General features: G+C 49.8%; 7 protein-coding genes across 7 annotated transcripts; 4 read left to right on the forward strand and 3 right to left on the reverse strand.

The window, feature by feature from the left end:
- Positions 1 to 16: 16 nt before the first annotated feature.
- Positions 17 to 1,045, reverse strand: FPRO_02780 (putative nucleotide-binding protein NBP35; the record flags this gene model as incomplete). Its single annotated transcript, XM_031227081.1, has 1 exon — positions 17 to 1,045. One exon carries the CDS (start codon positions 1,043 to 1,045, stop codon positions 17 to 19), a length of 1,029 nt encoding a protein of 342 aa, XP_031077553.1.
- Positions 1,046 to 2,134: 1,089 nt separating this feature from the next.
- Positions 2,135 to 3,199, forward strand: FPRO_02779 (Deoxyhypusine hydroxylase; the record flags this gene model as incomplete). The annotated part of the gene is made up of 2 exons (XM_031227082.1): positions 2,135 to 2,631; positions 2,683 to 3,199. The coding sequence occupies 2 exons, from the start codon at positions 2,135 to 2,137 to the stop codon at positions 3,197 to 3,199; spliced, it is 1,014 nt and encodes a 337-aa protein (XP_031077554.1).
- A 34-nt stretch (positions 3,200 to 3,233) lies between these two features.
- Positions 3,234 to 3,703, reverse strand: FPRO_02778 (uncharacterized protein; the record flags this gene model as incomplete). Its single annotated transcript, XM_031227083.1, has 3 exons — positions 3,234 to 3,252; positions 3,304 to 3,538; positions 3,589 to 3,703. 3 exons carry the CDS (start codon positions 3,701 to 3,703, stop codon positions 3,234 to 3,236), a joined length of 369 nt encoding a protein of 122 aa, XP_031077555.1.
- A 534-nt stretch (positions 3,704 to 4,237) lies between these two features.
- FPRO_02777 (uncharacterized protein) lies at positions 4,238 to 9,933 on the forward strand (the record flags this gene model as incomplete). Its single annotated transcript, XM_031227085.1, has 3 exons — positions 4,238 to 4,382; positions 4,429 to 4,612; positions 4,665 to 9,933. 3 exons carry the CDS (start codon positions 4,238 to 4,240, stop codon positions 9,931 to 9,933), a joined length of 5,598 nt encoding a protein of 1,865 aa, XP_031077556.1.
- Positions 9,934 to 11,447: 1,514 nt separating this feature from the next.
- FPRO_02776 (putative Ca2+-transport (H+/Ca2+ exchange) protein) lies at positions 11,448 to 13,485 on the forward strand (the record flags this gene model as incomplete). Its single annotated transcript, XM_031227086.1, has 4 exons — positions 11,448 to 11,457; positions 11,622 to 12,525; positions 12,576 to 13,405; positions 13,460 to 13,485. 4 exons carry the CDS (start codon positions 11,448 to 11,450, stop codon positions 13,483 to 13,485), a joined length of 1,770 nt encoding a protein of 589 aa, XP_031077557.1.
- Positions 13,486 to 14,455: 970 nt separating this feature from the next.
- FPRO_02775 (uncharacterized protein) lies at positions 14,456 to 20,017 on the forward strand (the record flags this gene model as incomplete). Its single annotated transcript, XM_031227087.1, has 2 exons — positions 14,456 to 14,986; positions 15,035 to 20,017. The coding sequence occupies 2 exons, from the start codon at positions 14,456 to 14,458 to the stop codon at positions 20,015 to 20,017; spliced, it is 5,514 nt and encodes a 1,837-aa protein (XP_031077558.1).
- A 626-nt stretch (positions 20,018 to 20,643) lies between these two features.
- FPRO_02774 (uncharacterized protein) lies at positions 20,644 to 24,273 on the reverse strand (the record flags this gene model as incomplete). The annotated part of the gene is made up of 1 exon (XM_031227088.1): positions 20,644 to 24,273. The coding sequence occupies one exon, from the start codon at positions 24,271 to 24,273 to the stop codon at positions 20,644 to 20,646; it is 3,630 nt and encodes a 1,209-aa protein (XP_031077559.1).
- Positions 24,274 to 26,725: the final 2,452 nt, after the last annotated feature.

Here is a 26,725-nt window from a genome sequence, read left to right on the forward strand (position 1 = left end):
ACTTGAAGATACCTGCCTACTCATCCGGCAGCACATCCTGGGTGTTTAATCCCAACTGCATCGCAACATTCTTGACAACTCCTTGAAACGCAATGCAGGCGGGGCTATCTGGGAATGAGTCGAAGTAACTCTCTCCGTAATCACATGCCATCCTGATTCTAGGGTCCAAGGGCACTGATCCCAAGAAGGGAATGCCCATCTCTTCAGCCAGCGCACGTCCTCCTCCTGTACTTGCTTTAAAGATCTGACTTTCGGTTGAACACTTGGGACAGACGAAGCCGCTCATGTTCTCTGCAAGACCTAGCACCCTTATTCCGGCTTTACGGCAGAAGTCGATCTCTTTTCTTACATCCAAAAGTGATACCTCCTGTGGTGTGGTGACCATGACAGCACCATCGATCCCACTCTCCTTCAGGAATGAGTTCACACTGAGATGCTCATCGCTTGTGCCTGGTGGTGTGTCGACAAGTAAAAAGTCAAGGTCACCCCATTCCACATCCTTGAGAAATTGCTTGATCAGACCGTTCTTCTTGGGTCCCCGCCAAATGACAGCGTCATCCCGGTTGGGCAGTAGAAACTGAATACTCATGACCGAGAGATTGTCCATGACCCAGATAGGGGACCAACCTGTACCACTGACATGCACAGTCTCGCCCTCCACGCCCATCATCTTGGGGATACTGGGTCCACAGATATCAGTGTCCATGATACCCACGGTGCTGTCTGGATTTGTCGCGAAGGCGTGTGCCAATAGAGATGTAAATGTACTCTTTCCGACACCGCCCTTTCCGCTCAGTACTAGGATTTTGTGCTTGACATTCTCCAGACGCGCCGAGATGATAGGGATATCAGGGTCCGGTCCCTTGGGCGCTGATGCGCAGATGGCCTGGTTTGGACACCCGGCGCATGCGTCCGCTTTACCGGCTTGCTCTGAATCGGGGCCAACACAGTTCTGAGGCTCTGGCGCAACTAGTTGCGGCTTCTGTTTGATCGGATTGGCGAGGACGTCGTCTACAGCCTCTGGGGCCTCAAGAGAAGGCGCCATTGTCTTTTTGTGAAGTGAGGTGAAACAAGGGAAAGTGAGTCGGGGGTGGCGACGTGAGCTCGAAGCTTAATAATACAGCAAATTGTAGGATTGTCCTGAACAGTGAGGAAAGAGTGGTAAGAAAGAAAAAGGAGCGAGGGCTAATTCCTCCTGATTGGGATCTGGTATCTTTCTGGATTAACTTTTGAGAGAGTCCAAAGAATGTTGATGAGGTTAAGATAATCGATGTGGTTGTTCCTAGGGTAAGTGCTAAGCGTCTATGTTGATTGGTTGCTTAGCAAGCGTCCGGAGATGTGAAGTATCGCCGCGGAATAACAGATGCCAACCTATGAGTCAAGAAACATTGAAGTGATAAAAATCTAATGAATATATCGATATATTGAAGTTAGCTCTAAGGGGAAAGTTGCGGAAGGTGAGATCAATATACGAGTCCCCTAGATCTCCTTGATGTTAAGACATTTTATTCACTGTAAGAAATATTGGGTTAACACGGAGTAGATCAGGGTGAGTCAAGTGTCTGAGAAATCAAAGGGAACTCGATAAGCTCGGACCGTAGGCTCCTCAATATGTCTGATGGATACCTATAGAGGAAAAAATGGCCTTTCCAACAAATGCTTATCCAACGACTTACTGCTAGAAGGTAGGTAAGCATTAACATCTTCGTACTATGTATAAATATCCTCAAAACCAAATACTTCATTTCATTCCCAGTGATATGGCTCAATAATAAGAAACTGTACTAATGTTTAATACTATCACTGTTAGTGATGTTGGTATGAAAAGCCTCAGTGGTCGCAGGTCACTCCAAAAACCGTTGCATCAACAATAAAAGATATTTTCAAAGTTTCCTGCCATTTCCATTATACCCAACACGCTGAAAGCGCGCCGGTTATCGGACCGGCTAAAGGCGGTCGGTGATCTGCCCAAAACTCATGACAGGCACACCTAAAAAAAAAAGCCGATCAGTGGCGGGGTTATTTCATATTTATCTGAGATAAGATAAGCTCAGGACCCCGCGAAGATTTTATTCTGAGCTGATCTAGAACACCCTACGATACATCAAGATCTGTTTCCAATCGATAATCCAAGATGTCTCTTTCTGCCGATACCCCAGAGACCTCCAAATCCGCCGATTCCACGGTTCTGAGCTTGAGGAAATCCCTCTGTTCCGAGGACACCCCTCTTCCCATCCGTTTTCGTGCTCTTTTCTCACTGAAGCACGTTGCGACCACCTCGGATGACGATACTACAAGGATTGCAGCCATCGAAGCCATCGCTGCCGGATTCACCTCACCTTCAGCCTTGCTCAAGCATGAGCTCGCATACTGTCTAGGACAGACAGGCAACATCGCTGCTGTCAAGCCTCTCCGACAGGTTCTGGCTGATTTGAAGGAGGATCCAATGTGCCGCCATGAAGCTGCCGAAGCCCTTGGAGCCCTAGGCTGGGCCGACAACCTGGATATCCTCCGCGAGTACCGAGATCGCAAAGAAGAGGACATAAGCATTATCGAGACATGCGAGATCGCTATCGAGCGCATTGAATGGGAGAACTCAGAAGAGCGTCGAAAGGAAAAGTTGCGCCCTAGGTTTGTGCAAAGACTTATTAGGGTTGCCCCAGATTAACATTTGTCGACTAGTGATTTTGCCTCTATCGATCCTGCGCCCCCAATGCCCGAATCTGAACAGAAGGCCGAAGTCGAGGAGCTTGGCCACAAGCTTATGGATACAAATCTGCCTCTATTCCTTCGTTACCGCGCCATGTTTGCTCTCCGCGATCTGGCATCACCTCCCGACCTACCCACTGCTGTCCCCGCCGTTCTCGCTCTTGCTAAAGGATTGTCCGACTCGTCTGCACTCTTCCGACACGAGATCGCCTTTGTATTTGGCCAGCTTTCACACCCCGCTTCTATCCCAGCTCTGACTGAGGCATTGAGTAACGTCAACGAGGCTAGCATGGTTCGACATGAAGCGGCCGAGGCACTTGGCAGCCTGGGCGAGGAGAAAGGTGTCGAGGCTACCCTAAGAAAGTTCCTTCATGACAAGGAAAAGGTTGTTCGAGAGAGTTGCATTGTTGCGCTGGATATCGCTGAGTATGAGAAGGGTGGAGAGGCTGAGTATGCTTTGATTCCCGAGACCGCAGGAGTTTCTGTATGATTTATGAGTACGCTTGTGTTGTCGAGTATTGCGTCTAGTTGTTTTCATGCCACCTAAAAGTTAAATGTTAGATTAGTTGAAATAGATGGATTCGGGATTCTCACGAGTTGCCGCAATCGCAAAGGTAGATGACCGTTGATCCTTCATCTGCACCGCGCAATTGAACGTTGGTATACTTGACCTCTTCACGACCGCACTTGGGGCATGTTTCGTGAACTGTGCTATCGGTTTGCAAATTGTGTTTCTCAACAGCCTGGACACTTGACTGGAGCTTCTGCCTCAAGAAAGAAGGGAAATCGGAGGGTTTTGTTTGTGTAACGGTAACTTTGGAACCGGTATCTGCACAACCTGTTAGAGATCTTGCCAAATACAACACCAAGAGTACAAACCTCGATTCTCTGCGCCACAGCATTCGCAATGCAAAACATTTCGCTGAGTCCCTTTTGTTGCAGGCAACAGATTACCGCAGTCGGTACAAAAGACGAGAGTTCCGATCGCAGCCATTGTGAGTTGTGAGTGACTTCTGCACAATTGGAGAATTTGGTCGACTACTTGCGCAAGCTGAACAAATTCAAAGACAAAAAATTGGCCCAGCCATCATAGGCTCAAATCGAAGGTTGCAAGGGTCTTCCGGAAAAACTGACGAGGCAAGAGTGGGCCATGACGGGATAGCCTCTGAGTGGTGGTGCGCTTTGCGCACAGACCATTAGCTGTCTCGAAAACATCCAAGGAAAGTCCAAAGCTCGCGAGGCTGATCATGTTGGTTTCCCCAGGCTTTCCATGACCTCGTCGTTTACATTCACGCAAAGCGGGTAACAATGCTTAGCTGCATTTAATCCCGTTACTTTTTCAACCCAATCACCTTACCGCGACTCCGACTCCTTGCTTCCTGAGAACATATTTCCTTTGAATACGCGCTCAGAGCGTGTCTTTTGATCCTTACCTGACCCTATCCTGTCAATATCCGATGCGCTGGTATCCGTTTGCTCCTTCCTTTCGAACCAAGATATGCGATGAACCGCCTTCCCTCCTGCGACAATGAACAACACGCAGCAGCATGGGGCGGACCCAAATGGGCAGTTTGCTCAAGTGGGGGCTGAGGAGGGCATTGTTGCTCGTCCGTTCACACTCCAAGAGGCGCTTCCCTATTCACCACAGACATCGACTATTCCTCTCATTTCTGGTCAGTTATCACCGCTTCTCGATATACTCCGCCTAACTCTAGTCAGATATCATCCCCGACCCCGTTCTAGGCTCAGGCTCCCCTGCGCTCCCTCTGACTGACCTATTTCAAACACACGACTTCGACTACCTAAATAAGGAAGCAGCGGGCCATAATCAGATGCCACGCAACGTAAAGCAAGCGGTTGACCATGTCCTCCAAGAAATCAAACCAAGTCAACGAACACATTAGTATGATAACTATGCCGTGCATACTAAGAGCCACAATCTGACTGTCGAGTAGCAAGTTTACCACAATTTCAGGAATGAAATCGACCCCCCCTACCAGCAAGAGCCTGATTGATGGTTTGTCGCCGCTCACAAGAAATGTCTTCGATAAGGTGGGAGGTTATTTTAAGACGACAAAGCCCGTGGCTTCTGATGCCAAGCAGGTCAACGGTCAAGCGCCTGGCCACCCGACCCCCAAGCAACGATCAGCTTCAATAAACTCACCGAATCCTCCACAACCGTCCAACTTGCCGACGCATAACTCTAAAGCACACAAGTCGAACTCCGTTAGGATCGAGGTTGCGATACCATCTAAGAGACAATTTGATCCTTCAACTTATGTTGACGTGAGCGATGCGCCTCAGCAAGACTTTCCAGTTATTCCAGTTCAACATGAGCAACCGCAAATACAGCCGATGACACAGCCTCCAGCCACAGCAGCTCAGCTCCCTATCCAAGCTACCAGCGAAAATAACCAGAATGGGGCATTTCGAATTGAGCTATCAGCTGCCAATATCAATCGAGAAGAGTACATCGAGGTCGAAGCTCGCCCGGAGGACCCCCATTACCTATCGGTTCGAAAAGAGAGCCAACAAGCCTATTTTCATAGTCCAGATCTGATTGGAGAGAGCCTTGATCAGCGTCAACGCAGCGAGGCAGCGCTCCATGCACTTGACAAGCTTGTACGCGTTGTGTTCAATTCGGTTGGGCGAATGCTTGGAGAAGGACCCGGACAAGACGAAATTGTTTCTGTGACACCAGACCAAGAGGTTGCTATGACCGCCTCTTCGCAACAGAAGATGCATGGTGCTATTCAGAAGACAATTGCTCTAAGATGTTTCGACCGTGTACCAGTAGAGCATCTGACTCAAATCATCAAACTGAGTGATGCCAGCTTGAGGCAAGTTGAGAATCTGGAGATCCGAGTCGACGAGACTTGGGGCGAAGATGCCGTTGATACCTGGATGCAGCAACTCTCAGATGTGGAGACAATGCTGAAGTCAGCTCGCACATGCCTGCGCATTCTCTCGGGCGGACGAGAAGACAAGCAATTGTATTCAGAATCTGTTATCCAGAGATGCGCTGATATCTTCAGGAAGGTCACCGAGGACATTGTCATGCCTCTCGTGGAACTTCGGCCATCTGGACCTGCATCGGTTTTATTCAAGTTGCTTTCGAAGAACAAGAAGCCTATCGCAGCTGTCTTCCTCTCTTGCCAGAAGTTGTTCGCCTTGCTAGCAGAACTTGTTACCAAGATCGAGCTCTCAGAGTCAGTGATCAACTCAATGGAGTACACCGCCTCCCGACTCATTTTCATGGAGAATGCATACTTTGAGAAGGATTCTGTCTTGGGAGTTCAAAAGTTTGACGGGCTTCGGTCCGTGGCAATGGACATGCTCTCACAGATCTTTTTGATCAAACCTGAGCAACGCCAAGGCATCATCGACGACATTCTTACATCCCTGGAGAAGCTCCCTGTCGGCAAGCAAAGTGCTCGACAATTCAAGCTATCCGACGGGAAAAACATACAGCCTGTGTCAGCTTTGATCATGAGGCTGGTTCAAGCTAGTTCTGGGCAAGTTGATAACAACAAAAATCGAACACGCAGCAAATTGATACGCAATCTCAACAATAACCCCAACCACGAGCAAGAAGGAAGTTCTGATGAGGATGATCGCGCACCACTTGCGAAGCAATTTGTTTCATCGATTAAAAGTGAGGTACAGGGCGCGAAGCAACACGCTGTTGCTATCAAGGACCTTGAGATCTCTGTTGCTCCATTATCTGATGCGGCGCAGCGCAATGCATCTTATGTGATAAGCTTCATCGTCAAACGTGCCATCGGGTCGACCAAATCGGGAGATACCCCTTACCGAAATCTTCTTGATCTTTTCGTGGAAGATTTTACTACTTGTCTTGATTCGCCCGACTGGCCATCAGCTGAACTGTTGCTTCGCCTTCTGATGATCATGATGGTCCAGCTTTTCGAAGCACCCAAGACTGCTGCCCCAGCGAAGAACATGGCACTGGAACTATTGGGCGGACTGAGTGCTGCCATTTCCCGCCTCCGTTCTCGTGTTCAAAGTCTCACGAGTTCCTCCGATGGGACTGACGGTGACGAGTTGTCAGAATATCTTGTCGATGTCGCTAATCAAGCTCTGGAACACAAAACTCGCTTGGAACAGCTGGTAGCTTGGACTGGGCCCTATCGGGTCGTTCTAGAGCATGTGCAGAGTAGGAGTGACGAAGATCCACACCTCTCGAGTGCCATCTCGTTTCTCATTACGGGCTGGGCATCTCAGGTACATGTCGGCTACGACTCTTACACAGATGAAGATAATGAACGAGATGAGGAACTCGGACGTCTGGCTTATCGATTGAGGATGATGGTTGAGGATCGACGATGGCTTGCCAACGAATACACGTTCAAAATCAAGACTGTATCGACAAATCAAGCCAAACTTTCTTACTCGATCATCTTACTACGTTCACCACTATGTGAAGCTTTCAGCAAGATTCTGAACATTCTTCTTGGCTCTATGGCTAGTGATCAAGCTACAGTCCGAAGCCGCAGTCTCAAGAGCGTGAACCAAGTGCTCGAGACTGATCCCTCAATCTTGGATGCCGACAATACTGTGATTGACCTGATTCTGGAATGTGCTGGCGATTCATCAATCCAAGTGCGGGACTCAGCTCTGGGACTGCTTGGTAATTGCATAATGATGCGGCCACGTCTTGAGACGTCCTTGACTCCCATGATTGTCAATCGATTCCATGATAATGGCCTCGGTGTACGCAAACGTGCAATGAAGCTTACTCGCGATATCTACCTTCGCAATCCAAGCAAGACACTGCGCAGCATGATAGCGAGCGGGTTGTTGCGTCGAGTACAGGATCCAGATGAAGGTGTCCGCGATCTAGCCCGCCAGATGATAGAGGAGGTTTGGTTTGCGCCCTTTTACCAAGACGACGGAACCGCAGTTTACCAAACTTCACTGAATGAGCACGTATCGCTTGTCATCCAAACTGTCAAGTCTGGTACGGTTACTGAAATGCTTGACAAGGTGTTCCGAACCATCCTGAAACCAAAGGATAAGTCTCTGGGTGGACCTTTCACAGTCTGCACCAAACTCGTTGCCAACATGTTTGGTTTAATCGATAACCTCGATCCGGATGATCCTTCAACTCCATCTGGGCGTGACGCGCTGCAGGTACTTACGATATTTGCCAATGCTGATCCCAAACTGTTCAATTTCGAACAGATACGCCTTCTAAAACCACACCTGGCGAACTTCTCTACGCCAGAGGAGCTAGCTGCTTTTCGGCATGTGACAATCATCTATCGCCGAGTGTTGCCCACTCTTTCCAGTGTCCACACCGAGTTTCTCTCTGAAGTACGCACCTTCTTACTTAAGGCTATTACAAGAGTCAACCAACGAAACCCTCTCGACGATTTGGTTGCTTGTACTCAGGTTGTTTGTGGGTTACTCAATAATTACACGCCTCTGGTTTCCGCTCTACATTCCAGTATTCAGAAACTTGTTCAAATCCAGGCCAGGCCTATCGACCAGACGGCTACCACTCTTACCTACGGATACAGCTTATTAATTGGCATGATTGCAAAACATTGCAAGCTCGACGAATGGACTGCTTGGTTCAAATCGAAGTTGCCCGCCTGGAAAGGAGAAACCGTTCCTATGCTCGCCATTGAGAAGCTGATACCGCTTGCTGCGCCTTCTAAACCACTTGAGATTCGCAAGTCAGCACTTGACGCCCTTGGATTGATTTGCCAAGCATGGCCTCGCAACTATGTTGTTCCTAAATTGTACACCTTGTTTGACCAGGTTTTCAAAGAGCAGATACCTGGTCTTGAGGTTCTCATCTTGAGATCAATCAGAGAGTTTCTTCTCATGGAAGAAAAGCGATCTGAAACAGCGGCCGAAACACCAGCTACAGGCAAGAAGAGGGAGCTGGCAGTTATGGGAGGGACAAGTTTTGACGACGTGGCCAGCGCCACCTCACAGAGGTTCTTGAAGCACGTTTCTCGAATCGCAGTTGCAAGCCAGGGCGACCATGCTTTTCTCGCCACGGAAGTTCTCGGCAGCATTAACCGACAAGGCTTGACACACCCCAAGGAGACCTGTGTCACCTTGATGACTCTCGAAACATCGACAAACCGCAGAATTGCAGAACTGGCTTTCTCCGAACATCGATATTCGCATGAGAAGCATGAAACTGTTCTGGAACGAGAGTATGCCAAAGCAGTGCAATCGGCCTTTGCCTATCAACGCGATGTCGTAGAGGACACGCGTGGTGCCACAACTAACCCTTTCCAGTCCAAGTTACACTTCTTGATGGAAGTGCTGAAGATTAGCAAAATGAAGAATCGTCAGCGCTTTTTAGATAAGCTCTGTGGCCAGTTAGACTTTGATCTTGTCAAACTCGATATAAGCGAGGAAGTCCCATCCCACATGGCCTTTGCACGATTCATCACCGAGAACCTGGCCTTCTTCGAATATCAGACCGTTGGAGAGTTGCAAACTACCGTCAATGCGATCGAAAAAATCGTGACGAGCACTGGCGCCCCAGTCGCCCAGGCCATCGAGTCAGAAGTTTTTAATGTCCGCGTGGATGCCCTGCAATTATCGGCATCTGACACCCCAGCGAGCATCCCCGGAACTCAGAACGAGTCAATGGCTCTAGCAGCACCCGTCGATGGACAGCCCCCGGCAGCCCTTGCGATTGCAGCCAATGTTGAGCCCAGCCGTCTTCGTCAGCTCACAACGGCATCCATCATTCTGCTCGCAATGTGGGAGACGCGAACGCACCTGCGCCGACTTTACGGCATGGGAACTAGCCGACACGACAGTAAGGCCAAAGCACTGGCTAAAGATCTCAACAAGACACCAGTCAAGGTCCAAGGAGTTCACGGAGATAAGGTCTGGGACGAAATTGAGTCTCATATGGCTGGCCTTCAGGACCAGGAGCGAATGATCAGGAAGTGTACTGACCTGGTTGAACTCCTCAACGTTGACAAGGAGTTCAAGGTCGCCGATGACGGTGAACAGATGGACTTAGGGCCATCGACTCCGAGTGCAGACGAGGATGAAGAAGGCGAAGCTGTTGCGGATAGGGGACGCAAGCGAAAGGGAGGACATACGCCCAGTGGTCGCAAGAAACGGGCGCGTTCCGACTCCCAGCCACGAAAAAGGGGTCGACCTCGAAAAAACCCATTACCTGAGCCGGAGATGGATGCAAATCTTGGAGATGGAGACTGGATTTGAGCAGACATTAAGACATGGGCTATGAAGTGATTTGGACTGTTTTCAAGCAAGTAACGAAAGTGACAGGGACAGGCGTTTGTCCGCCCGCGAGGGCGCATCGAAGAAAGCGTTTAGTGGGAAAATGGCTTTAGCCGATGGGGCATACATACATTGGTCTTCAGAAGTGAAAAGGCAGCCAAGAGAAGAGGAACGGCGTTTTGGAGCATTGTGGCTTTGCAATTTGATGATACCTGAGCTATAGCCATGAGGCCATGTAGCTCATCTTTTGGTCGGACGGGCAAGAGATCAAGCGCAGCATACAATGCATATCAGCGAAGCTGGCGCATTTAGGACCATTTAAATACAGAGACAATATTATGATAGCCACTGTATCTAATCCCTTTGTGATGACTGGCATAAAAAATGACTACACATAAATTGAGCATACTTGGAAACAGTAGCAAAGCTCACTATACTGTTAAAGAAAGAAAAGAAGCCCCAGCCTCGATTTGGGAATAACGACGGCTTCCAGAAATGGGACTGTTTTATCGTATAATTTTGGAGTTAATAATAAAGTTGTACGACGATGCGAAAAGTGCAAGTCTAAAACAAGCAATGCTGGATATAAGGCGGAAATGAATGAGCCATGCGAGTGCCAAGAAACAAGGCAATTGGATAAAGACATGCATAGATGACATAATTTTGATTGCTTGTCGCTGTAGTCAGATCGCCAAGGCATAAGCAGATCGGCTCGGCATAGTTAGCCGGCTTGGCAAGGTCTAATCCCTGCGAGCATTAACGACCAGTTCTCGCGTCGTTGATGACGACCCGCAAGAAGAAGACTCTGGTGTCCGTCTGGTCATTTAAGTTAGACTGCAAGTAGTTTACTAGCTGATGAGCCACGGACACAGCCTGCCAATGGGCTGTTGCTCAGTGAAGTGGTCAGCTGCACAACCCTGAATCGTGTACTGTAACTCGCTGGCTCACACCGTCTGGCCATGGACACGAATACAGCCACTCGGTCATGTTAGCTGGCGTTGTGGCTGCCAGTGATGCCAGTGGAACCAGAATCAAGCTTATTGGAGGAGTTGGAGAGCTCCAGAACAGGAGGAGGCCTCTTGTTCCCTGTCGCGGCGAGACCTTTCTTCACGGAGCTTGTTTTTTTGCCAGTCGTGAGGTCCCCTTGACGTGTCGTGCCGCTCATAATAACCGGCCAGCATAGAACCCATTCAGGGAAATAAAGGGGAAGACAAAAGCTGGTGACCTCACTCGCTCGGTACCTAACATTGAGCAAGACCTGAAATCAATCAACAAAACAAAACAAAACCTAGACCAAGCCCACCTCCCTCGATTGAACTTGGTCCCTGTTTTTCTCGAGACCTTGGCATCCCCATCTTTTGTCTCTTTTTCTCTATTTTATACTTTGCAGTGCCGTGCCGCGCCGCGAGTGATACGCAACGCAGCCCAACTTACGGTACATACGGAACATTCGCATCAGTTGACCCACGTAACAACTTGGACCCTAGTTCTTGGCGATGTCTTCCTGTAAGGTCCCCTTTCAGTTTCTTCACTTTTTCTTCGTACCCATAGTGTCAATCATTGGTTTCTCTACCACATGCCCTAGAACTCCTGCCACTATCTGCTATCCTGCACTGCTATTTTACTTGCTCTATTGGTTACTGACACACACACCACCACCACCACCACAGTCAACCACTTCAACATCAAGCGTCAAGCGCATACTCTCAGTCGTACCAGCACCGATCAGTCTTGGAATCCCTTTCGTCACGTCGAGTGGAAACGTCAGACACGCGCTCTTTCTGACGCCGGCCGCCTGGAGCAACAAACCACACAAGAGGAGACAGCTGGCCAGACCTTGGCACACGCTGTTACCGAACCTGGTCGAAGCGGACCAGCCAGAGAGTGGTCAACAGAAGAAACGATGACAGATATGAGGAGAAGCAAAGAAGGCGACTATGACCGAGAGAAGACGATTGGGGGCTCACCAATTGATGGGAACGATGATATCCCCGTCTCACAGCGCTCGCTCGTCAGCGACGAAAATCAATTGCGAAACAGAAAACGCGAGGATATCCCAGCTGCAGCAGACAACAATATCGATCTCGAAAAGCGAAAACTTAAGAAACGAGAGTCTACAAAAATATTCCGCAAGGTCGAGCCCAAGGAGCCATTTACCGTCCGGAACCAACTTCAGAGAACCTTTCTCAACTCATATATCAATATCCTTCTCATTGCCGCCCCAGTCGGTATCGCTCTCAATTACATCCATAGCGTTAACCGAATCGCCGTCTTCGTGGTTAATTTCATCGCAATTATACCCTTAGCCGCTATTCTCAGTTTCGCTACAGAGGAGATCGCTCTGCGAACGGGCGAGGTCTTGGGTGGTCTGATCAACGCCACCTTTGGAAACGCCGTTGAACTCATTGTGGCTATCCTGGCTCTTGTCGATGGAAAAGTCATCATCGTTCAGACGTCGCTGGTGGGCTCAATTCTAAGTAACCTTCTACTGGTCCTGGGCTTCTGTTTCTTCTTCGGTGGCTTGCGACGCGAGAGTCAATATTTTAACGAGACTGTCGCCCAAACAGCCGCTAGGTAAGTGCCGCTACATACTGGTTGGGCGATTCCTAATTGATTTCACACAGCATGCTCGCTCTCGCCGTCGCCTCAGTCATCGTGCCAACTGTTTTCGATCAAGCAAAGGACACACCGCCCGCTAATGTAGCCCGGCTCTCAAGAGGCACAGCAGTGATCCTTCTCATCGTTTATGCCGCCTATCTCCTTTTCCAGCTCAAGACTCACCAGAGCACATTCGCCAAGGAAAGCCAGAAGGTTGCCGCAAAGCCTTGGTCCCGTGGAAGTGCCGGAGCTGGCGATATCCGACAAGGTATCATGGTTCCTGGTGCTCTTGTTGGCGGTGGCATGACAGGACGCGAAGAGAATGAGCGTTTGTCTGAGATGCTTATGAACCCTCACAGACTTCCAAAGGCCGAAGACGATGAAGATGAGGAGGAAGAGCCTCAGTTACACTTCTGGGTGGCCATCGCCACGTTGACAATCGCCACCGTCCTGATCGCTCTCTGTGCCGAATTCATGGTTGATTCCATCGATGCTGTCACCAAGACTGGAGGTGTATCGGAAGAATTCGTAGGACTGATCCTGCTGCCTATCGTGGGTAACGCAGCCGAGCACGCCACAGCTGTGACCGTCGCAATCAAGGATAAAATGGATCTGGCCATCGGTGTGGCCGTTGGAAGTTCTATGCAGGTTGCTCTCTTTTTGATTCCCTTGTTGGTTATTATCGGCTGGGGAATGGGCAACGATACCATGAACTTGAGTTTCGACTTATTCCAAGTTGCAACTATGTTCGTGGCTGTTTTGCTCGTCAACTACTTGATCGCAGACGGTAAAAGTCACTGGCTGGAGGGTTGGCTTCTCATCTGTCTTTATTCCATCATCGCAGTTTGCTCATGGTGTAAGTTTGGCGCCCCATCATGCTTCTTTACTGTGTTTACTGACCACGTAATAGGGTACCCAACACACTCAGACGAGTAGTCATTCTTTTTTCTCCAAATCTGTACATTTCTTTTTTTGGGGGAGGGGTTTCTCTCTTTGTTTATACTTCCATCTTGGGTTATATGTGGCTACCCGTTCCCGCCCCCAACGATTCTGCATATCGTCCTGCAGTATTTCTCCACCAAGTAGGTATTTGGATAAGGCCTATTCAAACCTCACAGTACATAGCGATTTTTGTGGGATGGGTGGTGGTGCAAAGGCAAAGAAACAAGCGCGAAAAGCGACAGGCGTCGGAGGTCTGGTTTGCACTTCAGTTAGGACATCGTTAGTTAAAGCGTGATTTATAAAGAGTTTTTAATGCTATTTAGATTTCTGGTAAATGAGAAAAACAAGGTGAACCACATCAAATCCATGTGGTGAGTCGTATCTCAATTATTAGGGGTGACATTGGATGCTGTAGCTAAGGTAAACATTGACCTTGCATCCCCAAGGTTTCTATACAAACCGTGCGTGAAAGACTTGTTCGATACAAGATTAAGAGGTTCTTGGTGTTGGAACGCCTCGGTATTGTTCAGATTGTGATAATCATCAACTGTGGTTCCAGGACTTGTCATATCGTCATGAATATTAGGTACTTCCGTTATCAAAGACAAGGAAGTGGGAGTTCAGCTTGAGGTCTTGTCGGTTCATAGAGTAGGTAAGTACATAGCTGTATCACTAACCAACCAATCATGTTACACAATGAGGTTGACTTAGAGAGCAAGCTTCCTAAGTTGGAAGGCGGTGACAAGATTCTGCCGCGACAGCCAACCTCAGCTTCTTAGTCGCAATACTACTAACGATAGCCATTGCGACGAGTGACAATTCATCTGCAGCCTCTCCATCGGCTTCGTCGACCGTGTCAATCTATTGAGACCAACATGCGAACTACAGGATCGCATCGCGCCCTGTCGAATTCTGCCACATAGCGACCGATAGCGATAGCGATAGCGATAGCCAGCCATATCTCATGTCACGAAATGGTATCATGAGGAACCCGGTCCCTCGCAAGGGACCGCCTCATTGGCGACATCTAAGCAGATCAAGTTTGGATCGCTCCCAAACCGACGTCCCTGCATCGCCCGCGAGCGTATCGACTCATTCCACTATCAAAGAAGAGAAGCGAACAAGAATAGAACGCCGATGCACCGTGACCGTTAACGAGGGCTACGCTAGAGATGAGGTCCTGCTCAATTTCGACGTAGTTGGTGGGGACATAAAGCCGGGAGCTTTGATGTGTATAGCGACAGTCAAAGATGACTTGCGAAAGATCTCCACCGGCCATGGCGCCGGTAGCAAGCAGAACCAGGAACAGAGTTATGGTTCGAAGGGGACTGCGGGCACTCAAAATGGGGACGGTGCGTGTTTTAAATACTTCTTTGTCGCAAAAGACATGCCTCAAGAGACGAAAACGCGGAATCCCGATATTGAGGTCTACGTCTTGAAGCACATTGCCGATGCGTTTGGGATGAAGAAGGGCTCGCAGGTCCTCTTGACGATGGTAAGCATTCCTCTACCTATACCGTTTAGGCTGCTAACAAACATACAGGTGGATGCGAAGAATCCAGCTACGGAAGCGTCGCACGTCGAATTGTCGTTTAAGGATCAGTACTTGTCCAGATCAGACATTTGGAGAATGACTGTTGGTGAGTTGACGGGAAGAACTGTCTACAAAGGCCAATTGGTGTTGTTTATGGGTACAATCAAGGCGCAAGTCACTGCAATCTATGTCGATGGCCGCAGAACGCACTCTGCCTTTTTCACCCGGGATACTCGGCCCATCTTCCGCAGTGAATCCGCCAGATACGTCCTATTCATTCAAATGGCCAGAGAGATGTGGGAATTCGACGCCGAAAGCTCTGGCGAGATCATGTTTAACAAGGTTGTCAACGGCTTTCTCCCCGCGCTGTTCAAGAGATGGGCCATGCTCAAGGCTAAACACCTCGTGAGCATCGTCCTTTTTGCGCGCGTGGAATATGACACCGGATTGACAGCCGAGTTTGACAACCTGTTGGGGGACTATTATACAGGCATTCAGCCATCTGGGCCGCGTCGACCATACAAAGACTTCTATCGAGTTGTGGTCAGTGAGATGGGCAGCGGAGAGTGGACAAAGATCCTGCATCAGCTCAAGGTGGAGTTCAACTTCTTCCGTCGGGATATTAGCCTGCACCATCATAAACTCAATGCTCAAGCAGAAATTGATGGTCGAGGTTCCATTCCTACGGATACACCTTCAACTCGTGTCAAGGCTGAATCAACATATGCCATGTATGGCAATGTTCTCGAGGCGATCAACCTCGCTTCGTCCCAATTCGCCCATGATCATATCGACAGGGATCTCACCAGAACTGGAATTTCCATCGCAGTCATCAGCCCTGGCTCTGGAGTTTTTGAGGTAGACTACGAGACGCTGCGGAGGACAACAGAGGCATTGGTTGGAAATGGTATTGGTATTGATCTAATATGCATGCCTAAGATGCCTCTCCATTCAGTTCCCCTATTCAAATACCGCAATCCGCAGTATTCGGATGATCATGGCCATGCTCATCGTTCCAGCTTCTCAAGGTCGTTCCACAGCCGGGATAGCACGCCTAATCATCCTACACCAGTGATCGGTAGCTATCAATCTCTCGGCGAATCTTTCTCACCTTCGAAGGGAATGAGCCTTTCTCGTCGTTCAGATCCTCTCATGTCTATGGCAACAAGTGAGCAGTGGTGCTTTGCATTGCCTCAATGGCTTCATGTCTCTTTCTGGACCGGCGCATCCGACGAGGCCTTGTCCTATGAAGGCATTGCCCTATCTGTCTCCAACAAAGTCATGCAAGATGACGAAGACGAGTTCAACATTAGATGCCGCATGTATGCATTGCAGATGAGAAGTGTCCTTGAAACCAACGAAATTGAAACAACACCTTTGCAAGTTGACACACATTTCCCGGCCAACATCACCGAACCGCCATCCTCGCAGAAGTATCGAAATACTGGGATCAATGACACTGTCTACATTCCTAACAAGCGCCCCCCGGAGGGTTTATTAGATCACATTCATGGATTTCAAAGATTTGTTCCAGATAGACTTGCACGCCCTGGTGAAAAGTCATTGTGGAAACAGCTGCAAGAGTTTGATGACCATAGGGCCAAAATCTCAAGTAGTCGCAGTCGACATCATTCGTCACGATATGCAAAAGATTTGGATGAGATCACGAGAAGACAGTTGGCAGAGGACTCTGGTCTATACGGAACTTCTCTCCCAGAGAAAAAGGCACCGGTTCTTGGCCCTTCGGCACGGAAGTTGTCGATGAACATCATGGACGGCGAGAAACCATCGCCTACAAGCTTGAAAAAGAGCGCTGAGCCGCCTGCTCCAAAGCCCCCAAAGACAGTTGCAAAGCAACCCAAGCTAATGAGGCAGATTAGCCTCGGACAGCGAGGATTTGGCATCGCTGCTCCAAAGGCGGTAGTTGCAGAGATCAGGGCCGAGACAGTCAACGCCTCAGGCGTTACGTCTGGCGAAGCAAAACAACCGTCAACCCCTCGAATCCGCCCAGAACTACGGCCAAGCTCGCCTCAAACAATTGCAAGCCACCCATCGTCATTGTCTGTACATAAATATCGAACAGACACCCCTGACGCCATCATCGAAGGGGTGCCCATGACTCCTAGCATTCCCATTCTCAAGAGAAATAATTCTGGAAACCTCGATATTGCTACGATGCAGCTGAGGACCGCCTCATCAACGATAGGTTCGTCGTTGAATAGTCGGCAGCAAAAGAGGGAGGACGATCGTGATCTTAGGTCTTCGGATGCCCTTCGCGCTGATGACGCCCAGAAACTCTACACCAACAAGCTACGTGCGGGTGCGTTGGGCGGTGCTGTTCAAGACCTCCCAACAACTCTGTCACCCACCACTTCCATTACCCCGTGGTTGACACTGCTGAATCCATCGAACCCGGAAAGCCTTGCGATCGACGATACTGTCTTGTATAGCCGATGGCAGCATGTTTATCCACAAATCGGTCAGATGAAGGTCCAGAAATGGAAAGCTCTTTGTTGCCCTGCTTCTGTACCCTTGACAACCGAGTATTTCCCCTCCAAGACTCAGTTTGATAGCGAGTATCATCGCCATCCGTACACTGTTGAGCAAGATACAGATGACGACATGGTCGAGGAGCCCAAATCTCGGCAAGACTTTATTCAAGAATTGATAAGCTTGAGATTCACTCAGGGCTTCCAAGTTGTCGTAGGACCATGGGTTGCCCGTGCATTTGGACAAAACTCGATCAAGATCGGTGACATTTTCTCGAGAGACCAACCTCTTGAAGATGGCACGAGTATTTTCATGTCTGTGGGCAACAGCATTCACCAACTTTCGTGCGTTAATGGCACAGAAGTCGAGGTGAACATCTTTGTACGAAAGCCAACTGACACTTCGCTCACCTCTCAAGGCTTCTCGCCGATCTACAAACCTGCCATTCGAACTCTTCTCGATGATGCATATGAGGCACGGGAAATCGACCTCCTTACCGCTCGTCCTGAGCGTAATTGGAACATGATTGATTCATACATTGCTGGGCATCACGACGAAATGATGGACAGTCTGCGCTTTTGGCGTGCAAGATTTGTTCTTATCCCTGTCTTGCGGAAAGATGTCCCCGTATCAAAAACGCAGGGTGGTGACCATGCTGAAGAGGTGCGAATTGAAGGTATCAAGCGTCTTGCTCAATCCTGGCAGAAGCATCGCTACATCCCTCCCTCTGAACGAAGATATCATTCTGTCGGGCAGCAGAAACGCAAAAGGGACCCCAACCCCCTAGATATCGTATACAAAACCGATGACCCCTCCGTGGTGATTGCTGCTGAAGTCGAAACGCTTCCTCTCACGGAAGGGTTGGAGGGTGGCAATCGAAAGGGGCTTGTCTCGGCCAAGGAGCGCTTTAAGAAATCCAACCTAAACTTGGCCACGTTAGCTGATGCTATGCAACAGCCTGTTGAGAATGGAGGCGTTAGACTACAGAACCGAAGGTGGCATCTCCGCCTCTACTCTGCGTCCTTCATCGGCTCTGATATGGTGACTTGGCTGCTCGACAACTTTGAGGATCTCGATACTAGAGAAGATGCTGAGGCACTGGGTAATGCTCTAATGGTACACGATGATGGAAAATCGGGTAATTCTAAGGACAAGGGGCTTTTTGTTCACGTCGACAAGAGACATCAGTTCCGCGATGGCAACTACTACTACCAAATTGCCAGTGAGTTTGCCAAACCTCATGTAGGATGGTTCAACTCGCGACGAGCTGCAGTGCCCCCAACGCCGAGTCTCGAAGCCTCCAGCCGAGACTCACCTCGAGCTCTGATGTCGGCTCGTTCCGTTGACGAAGGCGGTTCTCCTGCGTCAACATCGACGACCCCAACTATATCGCTTTCTCAAAGCGTGAAACGATCCAGAGTTGTTCTTAGCAAAGTCATCAAGTACGATGTTGACCACCGCAAGCGATCATATAGGCCAGAGAGGATCGACTTGCATTATGACCGCCTCCACAATCCTGACGGTTGTTACCATATCCGCATTGACTGGATGAACGTCACGACAAAACTGGTGGAAGACGCAGTTGAAAGTTGGGCCCGAGAGGCCAGTCAATATGGCCTTCGACTTGTTGAAGTCCCCATTAAGGAGGCATGCACAATCACTGAAACAAATCCATTCAGAAGGCCATATCGCATCAAGCTGGCAGCGCGTCCTCCTGATCAGAGGCCTGAGACGTATATTGACCCTAACTCACAGGGTCCAACGACGTCCCCAAATAAGCACTTTTACCAAACTGCCATCCTGAAGAAGTTCGACTTCGTTTTGGATATGGAGGCAGCCTCTAACTTCCCGAGTAATGTCGATGTGACCTATTCTTGGGGCAAGCCGGATTATAAATACACCCAGTATATCCATCGCAGCGGCTCTCTGTTGGCAGAGATTACAGACGAGGGTGACTTCTTGATTCTCGCCAATCGTTTGTACAGCAGTCGATCTGCGAACCCGCGCGAGAAAGAAGTTCGTTCAGCTGACCCGCCCCTGGTAGAACGGGGTGGTCGTATGTCATCGTATGGCCCTTATTCTACCTTTGGAATGACAGAGTCAGCAACTCTTGCATCTCCGGTTGTCAAACCAACACACTTTTACCACTCACCAGCCCTGAAACCAGTTGATCAGAATAACAAAGCAGTGTCCTCTACGACCCCTGATCCTGATGCCCTCAACGCCGAGATAGACGCGTTTTGCAAGGATACGTCTGCGCTCGAGGAGTTCTACAAAGAAGCCATGGAGAAGGGGCAAAAGGTTCAGGGTACGCCTGCAACAGCGGCGGCCTCGACACCTCTGGAGGCCGTGCCTGAAGCAAGTATTCCCACTTTGGGACTGCCACCTGGTGTTCTGGGAGGAAATGACGGAGCACCGACTAAGCGACTTAATAGTCCAATGTCGTTTCTACGAAGGAGTAGTGTTCAGTATGACAGTGGATCGAGCCTGACTGGGCGATGAGTGCTTTGTATATTATGACACATCATGATCATTAATTGTGAAGAGATGTACTTTTGATGGCCCATATACCTGAATCTTGGCCGTCCTGAATGACTGATCTACGACTCGACAAGTCATTGGATAGCTATGACGGGCACCTGATATTTCAAAATCGAGCGAACTCACAGTAATTCTTCGTTAGATTTAAAAAAATATGTTGATAATCTAATATTGCAGTAGATATTGCTATGAATATTCGCCAAAACTCCAAGGCTATCGTTGTCCCTGCCGTATCACGAAACGCCAACCTCTAGTGCGGTCAAATTCGCCAGGAAGCAATCAGAAGAGCAAATTAAAACGCTAGTAAAAAGATAGTTGACCCAAACATGCCACAATGCGCAGGGTCTAATCCAAAGTGAGATGCGTTGAAAGTAAAGAGAACTCGGAACAATGTTTACACATGCTTCTCCTGCTATGGCCGTTTCCAAGGCTTGTACGTACGCACGAGGCGTTACATGGGGTATCATTTGGAGGTCTTGGGAGGAAAAATCCTGTGGCAATTGTAGCTCCGTCAGACAAAACTGTATGGGGGATGGACGCTGAAAACAAAGTCATAAAGTCATTAAATGAGGATGGTCTTGATGAGCTCATCCATCGTTGATATCGAGATTGTCAAGCCACAAGCCAATGGCATCGTGAAGTGGGCTTCGCGATCGGCCATTTCTAGCATGGTTGGTCTCTAGGTGCCGCTTCTCGCGAATGTCAATAACTTCGCGAATACTGTCTTCGAGAGCAGAGAGGACAACGGTCTTGCATTGGACACGAGGGATCTCCAAGGGTACCTGAGGCAGTGCTGGCGTGACGGGAGCGGTGATAGATAGAGGTTCTTCAACCTCGGTACTCATGCGGGTATCGCTATGTGTTTGAGAGGAAGCCAAAGAATGATCTTTGCTGGTGTCTTGGCTCAAGCTGATGACTCTTTCGACGGCATCAGTCAGGGTTTCATCAGGATGCAGGACAGGCTCCTCGATCCATTCTTCCTCAAGTTGAGTCTCGTAAGGGAGAATCGAGGGAGTAAGTAGCCCACCGTAAGAGGTCGACAGACCAGGTGGGCCAGTGAGAGGTCGGTGGTCAGCTGGCGATCGTGGTTTGACTAGCCGACGGTACCGCAGACGAGTGATCGAGTTGGTGGTGGTATCAGCAATCATAACGCTGCTAATATCAACCCAGCGTTCATTTAGGTCGCCCAAGATGGGGTGGGCTGGCGGAGGCGTGGGCTCAGCCTGGAGAGATGCCTTGATTTGCACCATCAGATCCTCCTGGGGAGGAATAGCTTGAAGAGCAAAATCAGGATGATAACGGTTCAACCAGCCAGCAGCGTTAAGTGGGAGATCGCCATCTATGCACAAACGTGAGGCCTGTTCAAATGACTCTAGTCCGCTTTGTAGTCCAGGGGTAGACAAGTAGCCACTACTTGAAGGCGAGCTGATAGCAGACTCAAAGGACGTCATATAATCAGGAAAGGAGATATCTACGTCAATGACGCCATCATCGGCATTGATAGATGTTTTAACAGGGGACTCGAATGCGCCGTTAGGGTCCGGTGTCCTGTCAGGGCGAATAGATGGCTCTCGACTGTGACCTTTGCATTCTCTTGGTGTACCAGTCCCTTTCAGAGCATCAGTAGAAGGCCGGCGGTCCGATGGTGAAGGAACGCTAGTGTTATCTGCCAGAGATGTTTCTTCCACCATTTGAGACAGCTTATCCGCTCTATGAAACGAAGCCTTGGTGGGTGATTTCGGATCATACCCACCATATGTGCTGAACGAGGCTGAGTCGCGGCGTCGATTGTTCCACAGGGCGCCGATGACGCTCCCCCAGCGCGAACTTTGACTTCTAGAGTCGCTACTGGCATTGCTCAGCGCGCCTGTGCTTTCACCTCGCTTTAAGGAGCGCTTCAAGTCGTCAGTAGCGACACTGCCGCTGCTGCTCGGGCGAGGCCTTCTCTGAGATTCCACTCTCTGAGCTGTCGAGAAATGTGGTATAGTCGTCTCGGGCATAATTGTTGTAGTTGTCGCAGCACTACTCTTCCTGCTAACAACATCGTTGCCAAACATTGCGAAATTTGGGGGTCGGATTGAAGCTGCATCCGAGACTCGCCTTTCATGATTGCGATCCATAGTCAGATGAGCGAGTTGCATGGGGACAGCTGAGGCCCTCGCGCTTTGGCTCGTTGTTCTAGAATGCGAGGCTCGGCGGAGGCCTGTGCGTCTGTTGATCTTTCGACGAAGAGACTCTTCCCGTAGAACAGGAATTACGAAGGTCGGGGGCGAGTTAGAGTAAGTTCCAACAGAAGTTGAAGTGCTGGGCCGATGAGCACGGGTCGTGGGAAAATGAGAATTGGCAGGAAGAAAGGCAGAAAGAAGAAAGATGAGGCGCCTAGCAACCATTTTGTCATCAGACACGATAATGGTTCGTGCCGGCAATGACAGGTCCTCCTCATTTCTGTTCTTCTGCTGAAGATACAGCCGTCTTCGATAAGAGGGAGGGCAAAGAGCCTGCAGCCAATCTGTGTGGGTTGACAGAAACCCTGTCAGGAGATTGTAGAGGAACTGGTTCTGATTGTCGGTGCCAGCAACCCACTTGGAGGCCCATCGAGCCTCATCACGCCAGATTCCCCAACGGCCTTGGCCAGTTACGACTCTTGCTGCGCTCAAACCCATGACAATTCTTTGTCGAGCGGTATCGACTTCTCGTATAACAGTCTTATCATCAGTGAGACAGTTTGGCCAAAGGTAAACCAGCTTGGTGGTGCCCTTCGAAGGCTTAATCCGAGACATGTCACCCCGATACTGGTCCGAGAAGGAATGTGCTCTGCCAGTTTTGTTAGTTACTACTGGAGGTGGAACCGGTCCAGGGGCTGGACCGGGAGAAGCCAGGTCGACCTGCTTTAGTAACGTGGCCAGCGTAGTAGCCACCACAGATTGAAGATGAGTCAATGTCCTCATAATGATATCCCAATGCCGAGTCAGTGAGTCGATTCTATCCTCCATGTCTGGTGTATAAGTGTCTGACCCATCACCGTTTCCGGACCCAACCATTGTCCATCCTGAAGGACGAGCTGAGCTGAAAGATGATGGGAAAAACTCTTGATCGTTATAAGAGCTTGATTCGCGCTGCGCGGATTTAGACTGATTCATAGATGACATTCGAGTTGTGGTGTTATTTGCAGCAGGTAGTTGGACGACTAGGACCACGGCATACATCGGTGTTCGTCGTTGCTTCGGCTGAGGCTTCTTCTTCTTCGGCACAGACTCCTCGCTCGTCGTTGGAAAGGGGAAGCCTGTATTCTCTTCTGCATCATCTTTAGAGGGCGATACGTTGGTTTCTGGGTCATCAATAGTAAGATTGACAGGAAACAAGCGAGTTATTAGCACCTTCTTCTTCTCGGCAGGTCGTGAGGTAGAGGTGTGATTTTGGGCCGCGGACATATTTGTAGGGGAGAATGCTTGTGAGGAGAAGGACTGTGATAGCCGACTTGAACGCGCGCTAGAGCGTCCGATGGAGCTCCGGCCATCCCCAACAATGCTACTTGAAGGTTCAGCAGGACGTGACTCGCCAGGGACAACATGGACCTTGGTCGATGTTCCCTTGTACGACATTAATTCTGAGTTACCGAAGATGCAACTTGAGAACGTCGCCAGTTCCTCGCGATACTCACGAGCAGCCTTCTGTCCATCTGACTCGACGTGACTATCCCTGCGCCCCTGGAGGGAGGCTCGTCGATCAAAAGCACCCTGTCGAGGCGAAGGCTGAGGTCCTTCCGGTTGGATAACCAGGGGTCGTGATAGGCCTCCAAGACTGCTTTTTCGTGGTGAAGTTGGCGTTCTTCGAAACTCTGGAGGGATAGGCGGACGCTCCGTGGGCGATACTGGAGGAGCAGGGTGGCTGTCAAACAAAAGAGTTGCATTAGAAGGTCCTAGGGCATCCTGCATTATGATGACCCTAACATCACGTACGTCCAAGTCGACATCGCCGCTGTAGTCAAAGGCATTGGCCGTAGAGGTGGCAGGGGTTGTTGGTGTGGTTGATAGGGGGAACACTTGATCATTGTGATGCTGATATAAAGCATCGGCGTCTGGGAAAAGCAGATTTCGAGTCACCATATCCTCCTGGGCAGATTCGAGGGAGGATACTGGCCTCGAAGTCTTTGTACTGGCCTGTGTAGGCGTGGCTGAAGGGCCGCCAGAGCCCAAGTGCAAGAGCCGGCCGAGCATGTCGGGAGGCGCACTCAGGGATTTGGGCAGCAGGTTGAGTTAACAAGAAAGGCGGCCGTCGATATTAATTACGACGGCGAGCCATAATCAAGATGGATAACGAAGTGTTTCGAGCTGGGCGTAGTCGCATAGTAACCACTGCGCGTGGCATGTGAAATTGCAATCAAGTTGCAGAAGTGGAACTCAGATTCACTCCAGTCTGAGAGCTTGAGCCTATGCTTGAGAAACCAATAGCTGGAGCGGGCGCAAACCAAGATGGAGGAGTCAACGAGGTTGGAAATCTCAAAGCCCAATGCTGGAACAAAGCAAGATCCAAGCTGGAAGCTTAGGTAGGTTGTTTGCTAATAACGTCGCAAAAGGAAAAGGTGGCGGCAGTGTTGATCGCTGTTGTGGCGGGAGCTGGAGGGTGGCGATGGGGTAGCAACTGTGATGGGAATGTATGAGAAGAGCATGCACAGCTGATACTGGATTGACTATGAGTGGTTGAATCCTTTTTGGTCACTGGGAGACTTGGAGGTGACGCGAGGTGCGAATGATACGGTACGGTACGGTGTGTTGCGTTGCGAAGCGCGAGATGCGGAGAGCAGAAGGGTTGTTGTTGGTCGTTTCTGTTGGCTCCTGGTGGTGCTTCTGCTGCGTGTGAGGGGTTGATAGTTCGTGGGTGGAGGCAGAGACGATATGCGCGGTCTTTGCGAGTGATCAACAGGAGAGATGGGGGGTCGGTAGCTGCAGGTGGAAGATCGTAAAGAGATGGATGGAGGGGTTTCGAGCTGGACAAGCTGTTCTACGGGCAGTGGCAGCGAGAGTGATTTTGAGTTCGAGAACGCTATCATAGACGTCAATGTAAAGGTAAGTAAATTTTGAGGTGAAGTCAAAAATCAAGGGAAGTAAATGCTCGAGGTCAGTGAGCCAGCCCAGAGTTGTTGTTGATCCAGATGCTCGGGTCAAGGCCAACTCGAAGCGGGTGGCAGCCCAGTTTTGGGTGTGTGTGCGCTGAGGTCTAGTGGGCTTGGAGCTCCCGGGCGGTACCGCAGTGCCAGGTATTCCAGGCAGCTCGTTAGTGGCGGTTAAGGGTTGGCGCTGGTGGCGGCTTGGACCACGAGGTACAAGATGCCCCGTACCTCTTAGCTCGGGGCCAGGATGGAGAATGGAGATGGGATGGGGAATAGTTCAGTGGAGATTGCATGTGTATGGGTGGGTAATTTATGAATTGGATGGATTTGGATCGGAGGAGAATCAACAACAGACGAAATGTGGATTATTACCAACCTGGGTCTGGGTCTGGGTCTGGGTTACTGGGCGGGCTCTTGATCTCTCTTGCTCTCGTTTGCCTGTACTGTACAGCAGAGATGGAGGGATGGATGGACGGATCAAAGGACGGCGAGATTATCAGAGTCGAGGAATGGACCGCATCTTGTTTCCCCAGAGTCTTAGATTAGACGGGCGCTGGAAGAGACCTCTGATGCCGAATGACGAGACCTGATGCTAGACAGCAACCCTTCAAACACACCGAAGTGGCTGGAACTGGAAGCCGGAGCAGAGACACTTTTGTCTAACAACCGAAGATGGTCAACCTTTGGGTTAGATTTTTGGTTAGATCTGGTTTGCCCAAAAATGTTCACGTTGAGATTATCTCTGTATTCTGTTGCTGTAGAGTCGACAACGTACAGTAAGTAGATTGGGCCGAGCCGATGAGCCGCGACTCCAGTGAGCTAAACTCGTTCAACCGAAACTCGAAGACGGCGAGAATACTCGAAGCGGCGATGTTTATGTAACAAGTTGAACCTCGAGTTGATGTTTCGGCGGCGGCACTGCGGGTGGCTAAACACCTAGTAAATGGATCTTCGGGGTGGGCGATACCATTCCACAGACAAAGCCTTTAAGATGATAGGTCCAAGTCAACGACAACGGCGGGCCTTGCTAAACAATTACCCGGCCCTTTTTTTCTTCTTCTTTCCCTTCTTTTCTTGTCGTGGGCGGCTCTGCTGGCCCTTTTGTCTGTGGCTGATCGTAGAAGGGCAAGCCGGAGTAATGCAAATATTGTATGTAAAACAGAAAAGAAGTAAATACGGAGAAAAGAGCGTCGAGGCCCGAAGATGGAGTCCTTTGTGATTATCGAGAATGGAGGCGAATGGGACCTGATGAACCCCCCTTGACTTCAGCCTGTGTCCTTGACCGGGGAGTGACTTCAGAGCAAGATAAGGTAGGTAACGAAGCACATGCAAGTCAAACGAGCTTCAAAACAAAGACAAGCAAGCGCCTTGTAAGCTTCAAAAGAGACGTCGTCCGCAAATCCTCAAATCCCTGGCTCTCAAGTTGCGGTGAAAGCAACCATTAAATCGACAGTCGTCGGGCCCCGACCAGGGTCTTCCCAGCAGCCAAGGCCCAAAGAGTTGCAGTAGATGTGTAGTACTGATACTTTGATCAGAGTCGCAGCAAGACCGGCAGCTCA

Source organism: Fusarium proliferatum, assembly GCF_900067095.1.
Source record: "Fusarium proliferatum ET1 genome assembly, contig: FPRO_scaffold002, whole genome shotgun sequence".
In the NCBI taxonomy this organism is placed as follows: domain Eukaryota; kingdom Fungi; phylum Ascomycota; class Sordariomycetes; order Hypocreales; family Nectriaceae; genus Fusarium; species Fusarium proliferatum.